Genomic DNA, 18,301 nt, shown 5'->3' with positions numbered 1-18,301 from the left:
GTCGGGTACCTAGTACATACGTCAGAGGCGTAACCCGTAAAGCTACATGAGCACACATGTTCTGACCTTGAAAACGTGTATAAATCCAATAGAAAGTCTAGGGGTAGGGTTAGGGTTACAGAGCAAGGTCCTTACAGTTGTAATGCAAAAATAGGGTTAAATTAATATAACACATAAATATTTTTAATGTCCAAACGAAGCATCCGAATATTAAGAGAAATTAATCCCCGGTTTTCCCGTTGGATTTTGGCCGGTCTATCATATAGCACGGCCAAAATTCACCGGGAAAACCCCACATTCATTTTAAGAATTTTTTGGTTAGTTTGACTTAATATTAAATTATGAAAATATGTAAATTTAATATCCATGTTTTTGTACATTACTACTGTCAGGACCTTGCTCTGTAACCCTAACCCTACCCCTAGACTTTCTATTGGATTTATACACGTTTTCAAGGTCAAAACATGCGTGCTCATGTAGCTCTACGGGTTAATCCACTCATGCATGTACTAGGTCCCCGACGCTGAGGCCCGGGTTCGATTCCCGCTCGTAACCCCGTGCTGTATGAGTTGCCCTCATTCTTATTTCTACCCCGTTGTCTGCCTGTCTCTCACTACACCTATCGATCAAATAAGTGAAATAGACTACAACACTTATTTACAAAGTTACATCTTTACTTATTAAATAAACTTCTTAAATTACTTCGACTTTTATATTTTCCTACTTCATCAATGTTTCTTGTCTCAACTTTTTCCCTTTGATTTAATGGCATTTTGTTATGTCGTTTCTTTCTTGATTCTTCTTCTTCTGACAACATTTTAACCCCAACCAGGGGTGGATTGGCCATCTGGCGTACCGGGCGATGCCCGGTGGGCCGAAGCACATTTTTGGGCCGGCACAGGGGGTGTCATAATTTAACCATCATATATAAATATAAATCCTTTTTGTCGATCGCGACGGCCCATTGGTTGATTTTCTTGAAGGACATTGGACTAATGCGATGAAATCTCTCAGCCCTCCTCGGCCCGCCCCTCCCCGGCCTCTTGACCAAAGTCATCAAATTTTGCCGTTTGAGTTGACCGGAAGTGGAGAGGAGCAAAGATGGAGAAACGGCCCAAACGAAAGGGGGGCGCTGAAAAATTGCGCGAATAAACGCTTAAAAGCCTGCAAGTCGATGCAGCAAAATGCTACTAAATAAGTGACATGTTTGCCGTTGCTTCCACTACTTCACCTGCGGCAGCGACTGCTGCTGCCATGATAGAAAAAGAAGCCGAAGTTCAGGGGGAGTCGGAGGAAAAGGAGTAGGAGGAGAAGGAGGAGGAGGACGGAGGGAGAGACGTGACACAGCAGGGACAGATCGACGAGGTCACATTAGCTTTAAAACTATACCTTAACTGATTCCAGCTCTTTTTCTTTTCTTGATCATCTATGCATCTCTCTCTCTATATTTCTCTCTCTCAATCTCTCTCTTCATACTTTAAGGTTCCATTTTGGTGAAGAGCTCCACTTTAAATTCAAGTTGGTAATTTTGACAGTTTGTAATAAAATTTTAAATAAAGTCCCTTGTTGCTCTCTACAGCTAGAGCAGTTTAGATCAGAAACTTTTTTTTTTTTTTTTTTACAGCAGTTTATGTTAGAATTTAAAGCATGCTTAACTGTTTCCACTCAAAGTAAAGATTAACTGTTAAACACCTGTTAGTGTTTTCCTCAGAACTGACACTTCACAGTTTCATGTAGTGCCCAGTGTCATATAATTTCCCCTGGTACTAGTTTCTCTTCCTGCTTTCCCTGAATGTTCCTCATTTCTTTTCTCCAAAAGTCCATTATGGAAATGATTCAATGTTTCAGGCTGCCGATCTGTTCCCTGTAAAATTGATTTGCACTCACATTAATCATTGCCTTGTCATGGACAATGGACTTTTCCACCAAAAGCCCCTTGTGAGGTGAAAGTCAGACATAAGCCGCTTGTCTATTAACAGGACCAGACAGTGCTTCACACCTCACTATTTAACGCTGCTGACAGCTGAGCTCGAGTCAGGGCTGCGAGAACACTGTCATGGTTACACAGCACCACAGGTGAACTGCAGGTCAGCGTGCACAGAGATTACTGTCAGCCTGAGTGAGTAACAGTATTCCTTCTTTTCTGGATTGATAATGTTTGCTTATTGTCTGGCCCAAATTTTATTATGCCTGCATTAATGGACTGAGTGAACCAGGGTAGCCAAGCTAATTTGATTCTAATCCTTGCTTGTTTTTTATGCTTCTAATGTGAAGCACTTTGGAATATATGTACATATATATGCACGTATATCTTCACTTACCTTTGTTACCCAAGCAAACAAAAGCGATAAAGCTTCCATGTTGCTTCGGGTGAATCCAAATAGCTAATAATTTATATCATAAAAACATACGATGTACACAGCAATTTCAGTGACAATTACATACCAATCAGACTGGTGTAGGCCTATGTCATATTAAACTCATACTGAAATGAGAGATCTGGTCTAAAGAGTGGATTGAGTTGATGTGTGAGGCTGAGCAGCTGGTGCCAGAAGTGTTTACCTGACCTCAGCGGAATAACTTGTTTGTATCTGTGTTGGACGCTCGGTACTTGCCACAACTTGCCTGCTTGTGAAGCCACTTCCTAGTTCTTTCAAGCCCCCCTCATACTCAAGAAGCTTTGCAGCATTTCTGCAGCTGCCATTCTGACCTCCTGCAGTCCTGCAGAGCAGTGGACCGGAAACTTCAAGTATGTGCATGTTCACACACACACAAGGATGGGGAAGAGAGACTGTGTGTGTTTATATGAGTGACAGCGTCAGAAAGTCTAGATGTGTGAAGATGTGAAAGTGCAAGTTGATAAAAGGATTACCGCTTTGGCAGAACACTGCCTGGCGACCAGTTTTGTGAAAGAAGCAGCCAGTACACGAACTGCGTCCCACAATGACTCACTGGCTATTTTTGACTTTGCTGTTTATCCTAGCATTAGCTGATTTATAGTACACAGTAAAATGTATCAAGCATATTATTATGTTGACTTGATTACAGAAGACTATTTTTGTTTGCCTTCCATTTCTCACTGCTTACAGTGCTGATATGAAAGCATCCTGTCATCTTATGCATCCTGACTGCAAACCGCACTGAGATCATGTGCTGCTATGAAGATCGTGCACAGCAGTATTTCTTTCATTCTAATGGGACTTCCTGTTGTTGCCACATCATTAAGCAGCAGACGGCAGCCATCTAAGCCTATAGGTTTCCCCAAGGCTCTACTTTGGCTTTATCACATGATGGCTCGAGCCCATAATCGTCTGAGCAATCTTGTGTCTGCAGGCACGCAAACTTTCCCAGCTCCAGAGGCACCAGCTTGGGTCTGGCATGGCTGGAAATACGCCACCTAATACTGTTTTTCCCACAAATGAAATGCTGAAATTTTAAGATCACGGTGGTTTGAAACAGATGCTGTAATATGGAGGTTTTATTCAGCGGCTCTTAATTTCTGTAGAAACTAATGTGGTTAAACTGTGGTCTGCATAAGCCAAATATCTGACTTTTTGTTTGCTCTGAGGGTTGTAGATTCATAACTGGAAGGCGAAAAAATACAGTTTTGCAAATGTCGTGATAATCAGTATATGGTATTTATGTATTTTTGCTTTGATAGGTGTACCACTCTCATGGTTTTCGCTTTATTAAAGAGTCAGCAGTTTGAATAGTGAAAATCACTGTTTATTCATATACTTTTGACTTTTCCAGCCAACTTTTTAAAAATTTACAGTTGCTCTGAATACAGGCTGGTTTCCACAGTGTTTGGGTTTATAAAGCACATGCAAATAACCTTCTTTTGTCTGTCTGTCTATCAGAAGTCTAGGGCACTGTGGACATACTGCATGTTAATACCATAAAGTGTGTAAATATATGCACTCACCGGCCACTTTATTAGGTACACCTGTTCAATGGCTTGTTAACATAAATAGCTAATCAGCCAATCACATGGCCACAACTCAGCGCATTTAGGCATGCAGATGTGGTTAAAGACAACTTGCTGAAGTTCAAACCAATTATTAGTATGGGGAAGAAAGGGGACTGAACATGACTTGGTTATTGGTGCCAGACAGTCTGGTCTGAGTATTTCAGAAACTGCTGATCAACTGAGATTTTCATGCACAACCATCTCTAGGGTTTACAGAGAATGGCCCGAAAAGAGAAAATATCTAGTGAGCGGCATTTGTGTGGACCAAGATACCTTGTTGATGTGAGAGGTCAGAGGAGAACGAACAGACTGGCTGGAGATGATAGAAAGGCAACAGTAACTCCAATAACCACCTGTTACAACCAAGGAATGCAGAACACCATCTCTGAATGCACAACATGTCTAACCTTGAAGAAGACCAGCTACAGCAGCAGAAGACCACACTGGGTGCCACTCCATTCAACTAAGAACAATAAACTGAGGCTACAATTCACACAGGCTCACAAAAATTGGACAGTAGAAGATTGGAAAAACGTGGCCTGGTCTGATGAGTCTCCATTTCAGCTGCAACATTCAGATGGTCAGAATTTGGGATGAACATCAAAGCGTGGATCCATCCTGCCTCGTATCAACAGTTCAGGCTGATGGTGTAATGGTGTGGGGGAAATTTTCTTGGCACACTTTGGGCCCCTTAGTATCAACTGAGCATCGTCTAAACACCACAGCCAGCCTGAGTATTATTGCTAACCACGTCCATCCCTTTATGACCACAGTGTACCCATCTGATGGCTACTTCCAGCAGGATAATGCACCATGTCACAAAACTCAAATCACCTCAAACTGGTTTCTTGGACATGATAATGAGTTCACTGGACTCCAACGGCCTCCACAGTCACCAGATCTCAATCTAATAGAGCATCTTTGGGATGTGGTGAAACAGAGATTGGCATCATGGATGTGTAGCAGGCAAATCAGCACCTAGGTGTACCTAATAAAGTGGCCAGTGAGTGTATACATAGGGCAAAGTCAACTGCATGACAGAGATCAGGATAAAGTGGTAACACAACACGTAAGGCTCGCAAACAGGATTTGATACATCCATCAGCCAATTTATTAGGTACACGTGATATCTTACGTAAACTAATACAACAGCTTGGCCATACTTTCTGCTTTCATTAAGCTTCTACGCTTGTATTACTAAGGTCATAGTGCACAGTAGTGGTGCACTGAACTGCATCATATTTAAAAGTGTTCCTAGTATTTTGTCCACTCCATTAACATACAAGAAGGAGGGAAAAATATTAGGAACACGTTTAAATGCACTGCAGAAAAATGCACCACCCCCACTCACTGAGACCTTAATAATAAAAGCATAGAAGCTTCATAAAAGTCACATTTACGGCTGTATTGGCTTACAGCCGTACAGCCGGATTTGACAGTTGTTCCTACTGAAATGGCCAGTGAGCGTAGGTTTATTGTCTCTTAGTTAATTCTCCACAAAACACTGTTGTTTCGACTAATATGCCAGTAAGTTTACAAAGGATCTGAATTCCACTAAATATCCATCACAATATGAGCTGAATTTAACAAGTTTGTGGTATGTTTACTAACTCCTGTACAGAGGTCACACCAACACACACACACACATATATATATATATATATATATATATATATATATATATATATAAAAATATAAAAATAAATAAATAAATACAATTTTTTTTTATGTTGTATGTGAGCTGCTGAACACTTAAATTTCCCTCGGGATTAAAAAAGTATCTGTCTGTCTGTCTGTCTGTCTGTCTGTCTGTCTGTCTGTCTGTCTGTCTGTCTGTCTGTCTGTCTATCTATCTATCTATCTATCTATCTATCTATCTATCTATCAATCTATCAGATATATTGTGAGGTAATGTAGCGTATCCAAATAAGACTCGGCTATTTTATTACATATGTCAGATGGTGTGTTATAAACCAGACTTCATTACTCGCCTTGCCATCGGTTAATAAATGTTTAGAGAGAACACAACTGGACTGTGCTGCTCCCACTTTTATTAGGACTATCAATGTCCCTACTTTTTCAGTTATTTAAATCCTCTCTGTTACTGGTTAACTAATGTTTACAGAGTGCTCAGAGGACAGTGAGCAAATCAGATTGTGTCTTTGTGGTCACCTCTGTCCACTAGAAGTACTGCTCTGTGTTGGTGATTGATCATAGTCTGTCATTCCGCAGTACTCATCTGGTTTACACTCCCAATCTGAGGACTTGACGGCAGCAGCTGAACAGGTAATAGCTCTTTCGATATTTCATAAAACACAGAGACATATTTCATTAGTTCTGGTAATTTGTGTTACATGTTTCTACAGGAACCAACAACATGTGTTACACAAACTCAAGTTTAACAGTAGACTGATATCTCTGCCAATGGGAGCAACATAAACACCACATCCTTAATTCAGAAATACAGTTCAACTGACGATATGTTCACAGAGTCTTACACTGTCTGACCAGATCAAAATAAGAAGCGTAAGAAAATATGGAAAGACCAAATGATGCACGTTATATGTTCTGAGAAATGATGGAGACATTGTTTCTCTGCTTGTTTAATCCACAGCACCACAGATAAAGGGTTGAAACAAAAACCGGAATTATTTTTGGGCCAAGGACGAATCCCTGACATTGGCCTAGTGGGGCTTAAAATATCCTCCCTGTTGTATTCCAGGAAGGTAGATAGTTTCTCTGTAAGTAGATACACCCATAAGGAAGCCATATGTGGTATATTCTACTTTTCATGCACTTTATTTTACAATCTGTAAATATTGAACTTTTTTTTAAGCTTTAGCGAAGGTGGTAGTCTGGTTTGGAAAACTGTTGACAGGGATCGGCTAGCTGTTATAGCCTGTATCCAGTCTTTAAGCTAAGCTAAAGTCCATAAAATGAACATGCTACAAATCTTCTCCCCTAACACAACCATGTAGCTGATTTCCACAGATGTCCAGTGGTTGAATTCCTCCATGATGGATAAACTATTCATGAACAGCCCAAGACCTAAATTAAAATTTAATGTATCCGTTTCCAAACTGATCTGATCTGTTGAGTCAGTGTTTTAGTTTTAAACTTGACTAGCTACGTGGGTTTAATGAGGTCATGCACAGGAAAGGGATAGTGTGTAAGCGTTTAAAAGATTGAGAGCAGTTTGTCTGAAACTAACAAAAACTGCATTGGTTCTAAAGCACAGTAATTAGCACATTGTGTCTTGTTTGGTTTGGTCATCCATACGCAAGTGGACAGCTGAGACACATCAGTGTTATGTGTCTGTCATGTATCTCCAAGGTGTCCAGCTGATCGCCTGTGTTCAGAATTTGCCATTGTCTGTCACGCAAGAGGGTCAAAGGGTCAGTCTGTTGTCAATTAAGCATCAAATTTGTGGTGCAGTAAATAAATGATGGTAAATTAGCTACATGCATGGTCTTTTTCTACTTTGAGATAGGCAGGGCAAAGTCATTTCCGACTTGCAAAAGAGTGCAGTGCAACAACCACTACCTCCTGTATTAATGACATATTTTCCTGTCGTGTCTTTGTTGGGTATGCAGCAGGAAACATTAATGTTTACACTACCAAATATATGTGATCTTCATCTCAGATTACTTCGGCAAGTCGTTTGACTGTTTGAATCACAGTGTGTATTGGTGGCTGTTTAGAGTTACATTTAGCTATGATGTCAGGCTTCCTCAACAGCAATTTGAAGCTCAGTGCAACCATGTGGACTGTCCTGTGATGGCACCCACTTGTGACTGAAAACAGTCATGTTTGTCATTATGCATAATTTTAAGCCTCAATATAATTTAAATGGGTGAGTTACATAAAAAATCAACTGCCAAACTGCTGTCATGAATGCAGAAATTAGCCATAGAGAAGAAAACTACTTCTTGCACCTGCCTGCAAAGAAGTTTATATCTGCTGTAAAGTTGAGCATTTTAACATGGAGGTCTTTAGGTGTTGATTCAGTTTTGTTATTGTATTTATACTGCAATAGTCCAAAATTATGGGAAAATGCATGTACATAGTTTTAGTGAAATAAATAACCTATGCCTCATTGCCTCTAGAAACAGGAAACACACTGCAACTCACTGACAGTAAAATAATACATCTCTCTGATGCACTTTGCCCATGACAACAGAAACATACAGAAACAAAAAGAAGCCTGGCAGACTTTATCCTCTCAGCACGCTGTGGGTTAACTAGCGGCTATAACTGATGACAGGTGTGTGTAGAGTCAGACACACATACAAGATGCTCACTTCACTTCATCAGTCATCTTGCAAAAATACACTGTAAACGACTACCGCTGCAAAACCTCCTCACCATTAGGACCATCAGTTGTTGAAGTCCTCCCTCGGGTCTCTGGTTTCTAGACTAGCGGTGCTAGCGCTGAGCTACAGGGAACATCTGGACACCTCAGAGCAGTGAGGGATGTCTACGTGGATCATTCCCCCCCGCACGTGTCTGCTTCTTATGTACATATTTCCCAATATGTCAGACTATTCCTCTGAGCACTAGATTACAGTGTAACATCATTTTCTCTGTCTAAAATACATTCACTTGTAAATACATTTCTGACCTAATATTCAGTCCTATTGCTGTTGTGTAAGATTCTGGATGTGGTGTATGCTGGTAAAAACTGACAGGCAGAAAAGTCTATTAAAGAAAATAGAAACAAATGTTTTGCTTAGTTATTTGTCACTGAGAGGCCTTGACCGACATTGTTGCAACACTAGAAGGAACATTAGTTCCTTCTGATTGAGGAAGACTGACAGGGCTACAGGATTTTATCTCCTCCAAGAGGAAGTGTTAAATACAGTCGGTGGCTGCAGTCCAGATGGTGCAGAGCATGGTAAATATATAAAAGGGCAGTGAAACGTGTTGTTTCTTCAGACACAGTACCTCTCGTCTAGTTATTAGTTTCTCCTGAGCACATGTTTATTTCCCACTGCCTTCCCACCAGAGCAAAAGCCACACCAGTGAGCAGACACTTCATCTATGATTCACATGATACAACAGTGAATTATTTATTCTGCCACAGTTAAGTCTGGCTGTACTCGTGTAGGACTTTCACTCTGAGAGATGCTGAGAACTAACATGGAAAAGTGTGTTTGAAGACACTGTTGGTGACTGTGCTCAGCAGTGAGCTCATTCAGATTGCTACTTTTTGCATACTGGGGATAAAACATGCACTTGGTACTGGTATGGTATTTGCATATTACGTTTGATAACATGCTGTAGCTTATGATCAAGGTGAAAGACAAGAATCCACCATCAGTGTCTGAGGGCATTGTTGGTTAGAGGTTATGCGGTGATAGATTTTATCAGGCAGTTTACAGTCTCTGGTGAGCATCTTCCCTGAGATGGAACGTTTGCACAGATCATATCTCCCAGTATAGTCAGTTGCATGTACAGTAAAACATGCAATAAAGCCTGAAGGATGGAAATTACCATCAGCCTGTACCACTGGTAACTGAGTCCTAAAAGCCACAATTAACACATGAAAGGCATTACTTTTTCATCATTTCACTCTTTCCATCACACACCGATCTGTGGTACCTTTAGTTCCTGGAATGAGCTTAAGAGGAAGTTTGTGCACAGCAGAAACTGTCTGTACTACACTCAAAGAAGATAAAATGCTAATTTCAGTGAGCTGATGGGATCACTGCTGGTAGTAGTGATTTCAAAAATCCACTCGGGATGAAGGACTGAATTTTCATTGCGGCATGTATTTCTGCTATCATGGCAGACCTGTCTGCGAAGACTACACTGCTCTGTTATTTATATGTTTACCAGTCTGAAAATAATTAGAGCAACCAAAGCATTGGGGCGCAACAGTGGAAAAACGGGGAAAAAAACACACTTGTAAAATTTCTGAGTCACGTTTCAAGCCCCAGCGGGTCAAATTAATTCGGATGTGGTTTCATCTGGGCAATTGGAATAAGGATAGACAGAGAAGCAAATATACAAAACAAATGGTGCATTCCCCCTCAGAAACACGGCTTCTGACTAGCAGCCAAATAAATTACAGTGCACTCTCCAGACATGGTTAGCGATTGGAAAGTGTCCTCCCCTTACATTGTTGTTCTCTGGTTATTGATCAGTCTCTTTTGTGAGTGCGGTGTAAATGAATGATCCCTGCGCCAAATGCCATGAAGAGTTGCTAAGTCACCGGAGCTTCACTGAAAAAGCCTGCAATCCTGCTTCACCTCAATAGGCTGAGTGTGTCTGTGTGTGCGTATCTCGTGTATGTATTTTATTCTCCTGGCTAATCTCCTGACCCCAGATGGAGAACAGTGGGTGAGCAGATTCTATTTCCTGCTTGATTCAATATTAATAGATCGGCATGCTACTCCGCCACAGTCTTCGCAGGGCCCAAGCGGAACACTGACGCCTCCCGCCCTCTCTCACCTTGGCTCTCGGCCTAACAACTGCTTATGCAGGATACGAGACCCTGTGAACACAAACAAGACGCAAGATCGGCCAGGAAAACTGAATAAACAGAGTAACCTGAGCAGGTGTGAAGGACAGGCGTATGGATCCACTGCCACTACAATCTGCTGTGAGCTGCCACACGATAGGTTGAAAGCCCGACTCGGATTGAGGATAACATGCAAAGTCTGCAGGGGCCATTTTATTCAGCACATTAGCCGAGATAATTTTAATCAAAGTTATTCTCCTCGTTAAATCACTGTGCCTGTTCACTTTTATGGAAACATCCCCTCTTCATGCTGCTTTCCATTTTAGTGCTAATAGTTTGCAATGAAAGTGACAGCTAGTTGTGGGAACTGCCTTAAACAGCTGAATCTAAATCTAGTTTCTATATGTAAATGTGCTGGACTGTACATGTGCGCACAAGAATATAAGCTGACAGCTTGTATTTCATGTGCAGTGATAACCAAGAGTGGGAAAATATCATCAGTGAGTAAAGTAAGGGGGAACAAACAAATCTACTGGTGAATTTATGTTGAATTCTTGAAAGAATATGGGTTGTAGTGTGTTTCAGTGGAGATCATGTTTACAGCTATGTTGATTTTAAACACAAAACTTATATGGGAAGTAAGTATCATCTAGTTTCTCTCATTTTTGGTACATGGAAGTGGATTTTGCTGTCTATATGCCAGTGTGTAAGTCCAGCTAGCAGTGAATGTTTCCCCAACAGTGACAAACAAAGCCTACATGTTCTAATAATGTTTTAAAGAAAACATTTTTGGTCTAATGATGAAAGAACATTTTAAGGATATTCATCATTTCCAATGGTGTTTTCATGAGGTTAAAAGTCGGTTAGGACATTAACTGCAACATTCAGAGGATGTTTGGAGGAAGCTGTCAGGGCCACACAGATTATGTTCCAGGATAACAAAGAACAAGCATTCTCAAGCCAACTTTCGAAATAGGTCTTCCAATGACAGAGTGCCTTTTATAAAACGCTCCTGTATTGTTCAATATTAACAAAAGTAGAACTTTTCTTTAAATTTTTTTTGGTCTTTTGTTAGGAAAGTAGCAGTAGCCCCTGTTCATGGGTCGCCTGCTCAACCAGTTGAGCTATCTGGGCGCCAACTGGGCCTTTGCAATGTTCTGAGGATGTTTTGGTGAACGTTCTTTTATAAAATATTACCACAATGTCACCCAAAGTTACTGGGAGGATGTTTGCAATGCAGCTTTCGAAAAACACTTCGAGAATATTGGTGCATGATGGACCAGTTGTCTTTGGAGAACATCATACTACCCTAAGGAGAACATTCTAGACATTTAGAAAACATTACTAGAACTTTCTTGGAATGTTTCTAGAACCAGAAAATTCTAGCTGGGCATGTGTGACTCTGGGTTGATTAATGTAAATAAAGTGATGTGTCCTTGTATGTGAGCAGTAGTGATTTGTGACAATTAACATTACCATCCTGAAAGTAATAAGAGGTAAACAAATGAGAACAAAGCACCCAAAATCACTAATGACGGTCATCAATGGAATTCTGGATGGTGGTGTTTCCTATATTCAGACTATACACTGAGTGTCAATTTAATTAAAGGCTTCTTGGATACTGATTTGGACAAATATTGGCCGAAACAAGATAGAAAACACCTCCAAGACTTCCTACCATGTTAGGCTGTCAGACTGTAGCACTTTTCCACCTCTTATCAGCTCAGTGTAGGATGAAAACATGCCTCCCACCTAGTCAATCAAAAAGCATTGCTGGCCAAGCACATACCATCATAGTGTGGGGCAGGCAGGTCAACAAGCTCTATACATTAGTGCATCTCTATTATAGCTGCTGAGCAAGGTCTGTTACAGTGTGGTGGTGGTGGCGGTGGTGATGGTGGGTTGGGGGGTGGGGGTGGCTGTGTGTCTGTGGGCTATCAACGCATATAAGCACATCCATCCACAAAGCATGTTCACAGCTGACCAGCAGAGAGGCACCACGTGAAGAAGCAGATGAAAGGGTGCATTCATCTTGGCTCGGCGGCATCGCAATACACCGAGAAACCTCATGTGACACACGAGCCGAGTAGCTGCTGATGGTGATCATGTTGATGGAGGAGCTGCCTTCTGTCACTCTTGATGCGAACTAGAGCCGCTGGTGAGGCAGGACCGGAGACACGCAGAGCTCAGCTCGCAGAGACTTCCACACATTTCATCAAGATGGCTTGGAGAGGAGGGGGGACGCGGCGGTTTTATCGACCTGTGCATCATTTCAACTGAGGCTGCTGCTGTTTCTGACACGAGGACTCGAAGGAAAAGACAAGGTAACGTCCACGACCGTCTCGATCCGTTGCTGCGCCGTGTTTTAGTCGACGGTGATGGTTAATTTAGGTGGTCTGGTGGTCCTCGGTTCTCCTCACATCAGCCGGACCACCTCAGTATTGTTCTCTCGACTTTGGCACACTCGCTCCTCTTACATGCCTTCATCCATCCGATATGTGTGGACCGTTTCGGCGACCCGTTGCGCTTGTTGTCGTACTCAAATCCACGTCTGACCACAGGATTTCTCAAGCAGCGGTGTGTTGTTGCGCTGCAGGCCTGCCGACGGGATCAAGGCAAATTTCCCACTATGCCAACGTAGCGTTGTTAGCATAGCGGCTGGCTAACACAGGCTAACGACAACAGTTAGCAACTTGGTACTCTTTGTCGTCTTTTCTACACCGCTCACCTCCCCTGTTTGTAAACAGCTGCCCGGGGTTTTGCAGTGTTTTTAGTTTTGTTTAATTCCGTGAAACTACACGGACACTTTAAACCCGGACAAACCTCCAGGTAACACAGACTGTCTTCGGAAACACTGATGTAGAACTTGGGTTGAATTATCGAACCGAAAGTTCCGTTATGTTCTGCAGGTTTTGCTAGCTGCGGAACTTCGTTTGGTGTAAGTAGACAAATTTACTCGACTTACAAACGAAAGAAAACCTTCGACATGGCTTTAAATAAAAAGGTTTCGCAACTGTGTCTGTTCAGAGTCGAGTAACGGTACTGGCTGAGGTGACAGTCGCTGTTGTTACTGAGTCCCGTTACACTCAGATGCGGTTGCACTCAGTTTGTTGCTAGCAGCGGCTGCGGACACAATTATTCTGCTTTCAAATGATCTCATTTAATTTTTCCTGTCTCGAATATACTCTGCTGAAATTAACATGTACTTGGATAATACAGTGTCCTGTCGTAATCTAGAATTACTATGTTTTGACTGCTGCTTTACAAGTGTACACCTGGAAACTATGTGTACACAATATACCATGCGGTAAATGCTGTTGGTTTGTGTGTCTACGTCCATTTGAGTTATTGTTTTCCAAGCCTGTAGTAGAAGTGAACGATCTGACTGCCTGGCTGCTTGTCAGGTAACTTTATTAATAGAAGCACTGATGTAATAAGTTGCATTTTATATGAGATAGTCCACTGAGTATCAACAGGTTCTTACTTTACAGGTTGGTGCTTGAGTTGTCAGTGTAGCTGAAGATAGCGTCTGTTGCCTCATAGGGATTATGAACTTTTTTAATGCATGTTTTTTGCAGAGCTATTACAGTCTTATCTAAGCTTAGCTCTGCTCAGACACCTCCCTGTGCTAAAGCTTTATACGCCCCCATTTGCATTTACCTCTAGCAGCTCTCAGGATGAAACAACGATGCCCCAGATGGAATTTGATATAAATATGTTTTAAGCGTCTAAAAGGTTTCGTGCAGCTTGTTCTCTTTCAGCAGGGTCTCTTCTAATAGAAACCGTAGATCATGGTAAAATAAAAATGTGTCTGACATTGAAAGCAACTGCTAGATGAGCAGAGTTTGTTGAAGATGCAGACCAGGCCACATAGACATAAATGACTTGTAATGTCTTCTGTGGGGTGACATCTACACTGGACATGATTCACTGCATGCACTGCGTTTGGCTTCGCGGGTTTATTATATGTGTGATCTGACGGTTTGTACCCAAATTTTGTGCGCTGGAGGCAGTTCGATTGAGGTTAACCGATGATTTGCTAAATAGAGCATTAATCTCATTTCACTGTTAACTGAATGAAGCAACAACGACTGCAGATCTCTGCTTTTATCTCAAAGCTGTCATGCTTTCAGCAGCAGTTAGGGTGTGGTTTCCTATGTACTAGGAGCAACATTGCTGTTTGTGGTAAAGGGTGTTTAATGGATGCTTGGGCGACCAATAAGTAGCAAAGTTTTGGTGTCATCACCACTCAGAGACATGTCTATGGTTTCATCAAAACAAGATGGCCACAGACACTGACTCAGTGTATTTAACTTTTGCCTCCTGTAGTTGAACTATTTGTCAGGGTTCGCACAAAAAATGAAAAGCAGAGCTAATGTTGTAATTATTAAATTGCCTGTGGATACTATCCTCCACACAGGATTGCATAGTCCTTAGGGAGGGATGTTGCTGTATATAGTAAAGGATAGGGATCTGAGATTCAACCCTGGTGAAATCAGGCTAACATAATTTTGATTGAGCTATCTTCCATTCAGCATGTTTAACCTACATTTTAGTTTCTCCCATTTTTATATGTGTGATTGTCCTTTTACCTCCAACCTGACATTTCCCTTCCCTTTGTCGCCTCCCCCATCACCTTGTTAGTGTTGTCAGTGTTGTGTTTCTGCTGCTGACGGATGAATTTCCCTTTGAGTAAATGAAACCTCCCACTCTCCTCTTTTCATTGCAGGTGATGACTTGGATGGTGCAATGTGAATGACTGAAGACCATGAAGCCTGCACACAAGCTGCTGTTTGTCTTGTGCCCCATGCTGGTCCTGGGCTTTATATACTACTCCTCCGGGAAGCTGCATCTGCACGTGTGGGGCCAGAAGCCACGTAAGTGACATTTCCAGTCTGACTGACTCCAGCTTCTATCCATCACCTCATCATCCATCTTTCATAACTCTTTTGAAACCTAGCGTGTGTTTTATCTGTTTTTTTATTGAGCAAATCTGTTTGAAATGTGCCTGTTTTGCTGTCTGCTTCTTTGTACTGACTGCCAGTTAGTCGTCTGTCTGTTTCGATCTGTTTTAATTTTATTTTATAGGCGCCCTGCTGAACAGCTAGTATGTCAAGCTGCGTGTTGGTGTCTCAGAACCTGTATGTTGCTGTTATGAAATTAGTTTCTCATTCACTTCATCAGACCACCAGATGTTGTGGGGACAGTTTAATCAGATTTTCTTGTACATTCATTGTAAAAGCAATGGGTTGTCTCACAAAATGAAATCTCGGAACAGCCCTCTATCTAGGCTACAGTTAGAAACCTTTGTGTTAACCAGAACAAGTAAAGCGCTTTCAGACTCTGTTTTAAACGACCTACTTATTTTCTCATCTGCTTTGGTAATTAAGAGGAAATGGCATTTCGAGATTTCCATGCTGCGATGATGAAATTGTAACGCTCAAACTGTAAAGGAGTTTCACTTTGCCCATTATAACATACTGAGAAGGCACATCTTCTGCTTTCCTCTTTAAAATAATACCCCTGGTGTGTTTGGGTGTTGGCCATGAGTCAGTGTGATTTCGTTGTAGGTTAGATACCCTGAGTTTCTGAGGCCATTTTTATAGTTGTAGTGATCTGGAACGTGGATGTTTGTATCTGTTGCATTTTGGCTCAGCATGAAAAGTTTCTATGAGGTGCTTAGAGCCAACTTGTCTGAGCTGGTGATGGATATGTGAGAATTTTGTCACACTATGTGGCCTCCTTGAAACAGCTGTTCAGGTCCAGCAGAGGGGGCTAGAAGATTTCTCTTTAAAAACTGTAAAAACTTTCTTGCCCATATGTCCTACATGTGGTATTATTAGGAAAACATTCTCACGGAGAAGTGTTTGGCACGTCAAACAAAAACGTCAGTGTTTTGGAGCAGACTAAGAGCCTAGCTTGAGGGACAACATACTGTTTAAAGTGTAAAGCTTGGAGGAAGGTACTTATCAGCCTTGTGTTGTGTCCTTTAATGTAAAGTTTTGCAGAGATCAAATTGTTTTTCATTACTGACTTCTCCAGTTTGGATTAATCTAAGGTTGATAGAAGAATGTGCCTGTTCTTGTCAAGTCCACTTTTTCTCAACAGCTGCCAGTGTGGGCCAATTATTTCACAACTCTTCATCCTCTGTACCAACTCTACTTTTAGTATTGTCCTCAAGATTTTTATTGTTGCTTCATTTGGCTGTTTATCTCTCTTCTTCAACATTCAATCCTTTAAGATAATCATTATACAGAGATATGTGATAAAACTGGGAATGCTCATTTTCTTTGGTGTCATAAAATTTTGTAATGGATCACTGTTCTCTAGCAATCTCGTTGACAGCAGCGGTAGTGCGCAAAGGGAAAAAGGGTTTTGGATTTCCTTTGTCTTATGTTCAAGGTACCATTGTTGTCAGTTTTGACTGTCTATCGTACTATGTTGTGTTTGAACATGGTGTTTACCATAACGGAGACCTGTAAAAGCCTAAAGACAGTACTTTAAGAAAGAGCTGCACATTTAGTTGAATATTAATCACAATTTTGGCTTCCCTGCAGTTGATGAACATTATCAACTGCGTTATTGATGTTGGAAATGCGTGCTCTGCTTATTGAAGGCTCAAACAGAAAACCCATGTAGATAATATCACTTGGTTTCAAGTCAATGTGACATTCGTGCAGCACTTCTTTCAGATACACACTCAGCAACACTATTGTCTGAAAGGGCTACCAAGCTAGCACAAAATTAGCAATAGCCTGTCATTTGTCAGGTGTTTTCCTAGTGATATCTTTGAGTGAAATGTGTCAGAAAGTTTGCTCAGGTTCTCCATTCATTATGAATGATTTTTGCCTTGCCCCCTGCTTTTTAACCAGTCCATGTTTGTTTTTAGTCTTGCAACACCTAGCCAGCTCACAGTAGAAAGGTCTTGTCCCATCCTACGTGCATGAATCACCGTCAGACCTTGTCATTTCAAACTGTTGAACTTGACCCTGCTCTGCTTTGTGGTATTTGATTGCAGTTTTTCCGTTCTGTGGTGGCTGTGGCAAACTGCCTGACCTAAATTAGTTGAAATATCATTGTAAATTCATATATGCTGTATATTACATAGCCCATGTAAGTTACTTTCTTCATGTTTTTTTTCTAACTGCATTTTCTAAACTGAATATTCCTTCCCAGTGTTTGGTAAAACTTCCTGTCTTTGTGTGTTGCATCACTGACAGAACTCTTGATCAACAGATAACCTTGGCTGCAGTCCAACATCACAGCAATTTCTAAAAGTGAAGGCTCTAGTCTTCTGTTGCAACACTTAACATTTTCTCGAAATTCAGCATCAGCGTTCATAGTTCCCAGCTGCAAAATCTAGTATTTTTAGCTTTGTGCTTTCACCTGTGTGAGATTAAAATTGTATACACTGTTTTAATGCTGCATTTAAAATCTGCATGATACCCTGTAATGAGAGGACAGTGAAAAGGGTAGAGCTTATTTTTTTCCCCCTACACACAGTTCAACAGCACAACAAAGGAGTACAGTGAAAAAATAATGGCTTTCTGCAGTACTCTGGTGCCAGATGTTTGGCTTAAAGAGGGTCAGAGGGGAAAGATGAACATGTGGTTGGTCTACTGCCCTCTGTCCTGGTCAACTAAGCTATGCTGTGTCACTGAGAGGATCAAATCGGAATAATCTCTCTTCCTTATTCTTGACTTGGCTATAGATTCCAGTGACAAATAGAATATAGAGGCTTATGCTTTGCTCATCATATACATGATTCAAGAGCATCTCTGTTGTGATTCTGTACCTTTTTTTTGCTACCATGCATTCGTTGCTTGGTGGTACTCATATATACACGGTAAAATACTCCTCCTTCTTGC

General features: G+C 41.3%; 1 protein-coding gene across 8 annotated transcripts in view; it reads left to right on the top strand.

Annotated features, from left to right (window-relative positions):
• Nucleotides 1–2,038: 2,038 nt before the first annotated feature.
• The window catches only part of st3gal3b (ST3 beta-galactoside alpha-2,3-sialyltransferase 3b), a 55,892-nt gene continuing 39,629 nt past the window's right edge, over nucleotides 2,039–18,301 (top strand). Inside the window, exons 1-3 of one of the 8 annotated variants that reach the window (XM_023273443.3) lie at nucleotides 2,065–2,119; nucleotides 6,203–6,256; nucleotides 15,163–15,310. In XM_023273443.3, coding sequence (XP_023129211.1) covers nucleotides 15,202–15,310 — 109 coding nt within the window. In that variant the 5' untranslated portion in view covers nucleotides 2,065–2,119; nucleotides 6,203–6,256; nucleotides 15,163–15,201. Of the gene's footprint in view, nucleotides 2,120–6,107; nucleotides 6,257–12,388; nucleotides 12,758–12,918; nucleotides 13,263–13,352; nucleotides 13,372–15,162; nucleotides 15,311–18,301 lie in introns of those variants that run through there. The other 7 variants (XM_055014236.1, XM_055014235.1, XM_023273442.3 and 4 more) reach the window with 7 other exon arrangements.

Source organism: Amphiprion ocellaris, chromosome 10 (assembly GCF_022539595.1).
Source record: "Amphiprion ocellaris isolate individual 3 ecotype Okinawa chromosome 10, ASM2253959v1, whole genome shotgun sequence".
Classification (NCBI taxonomy): Eukaryota; Metazoa; Chordata; class Actinopteri; family Pomacentridae; genus Amphiprion; species Amphiprion ocellaris.
The sequence above is the reverse complement of the archived record's forward strand: the minus strand, read 5'-3'. Positions and strand labels throughout refer to the sequence as shown.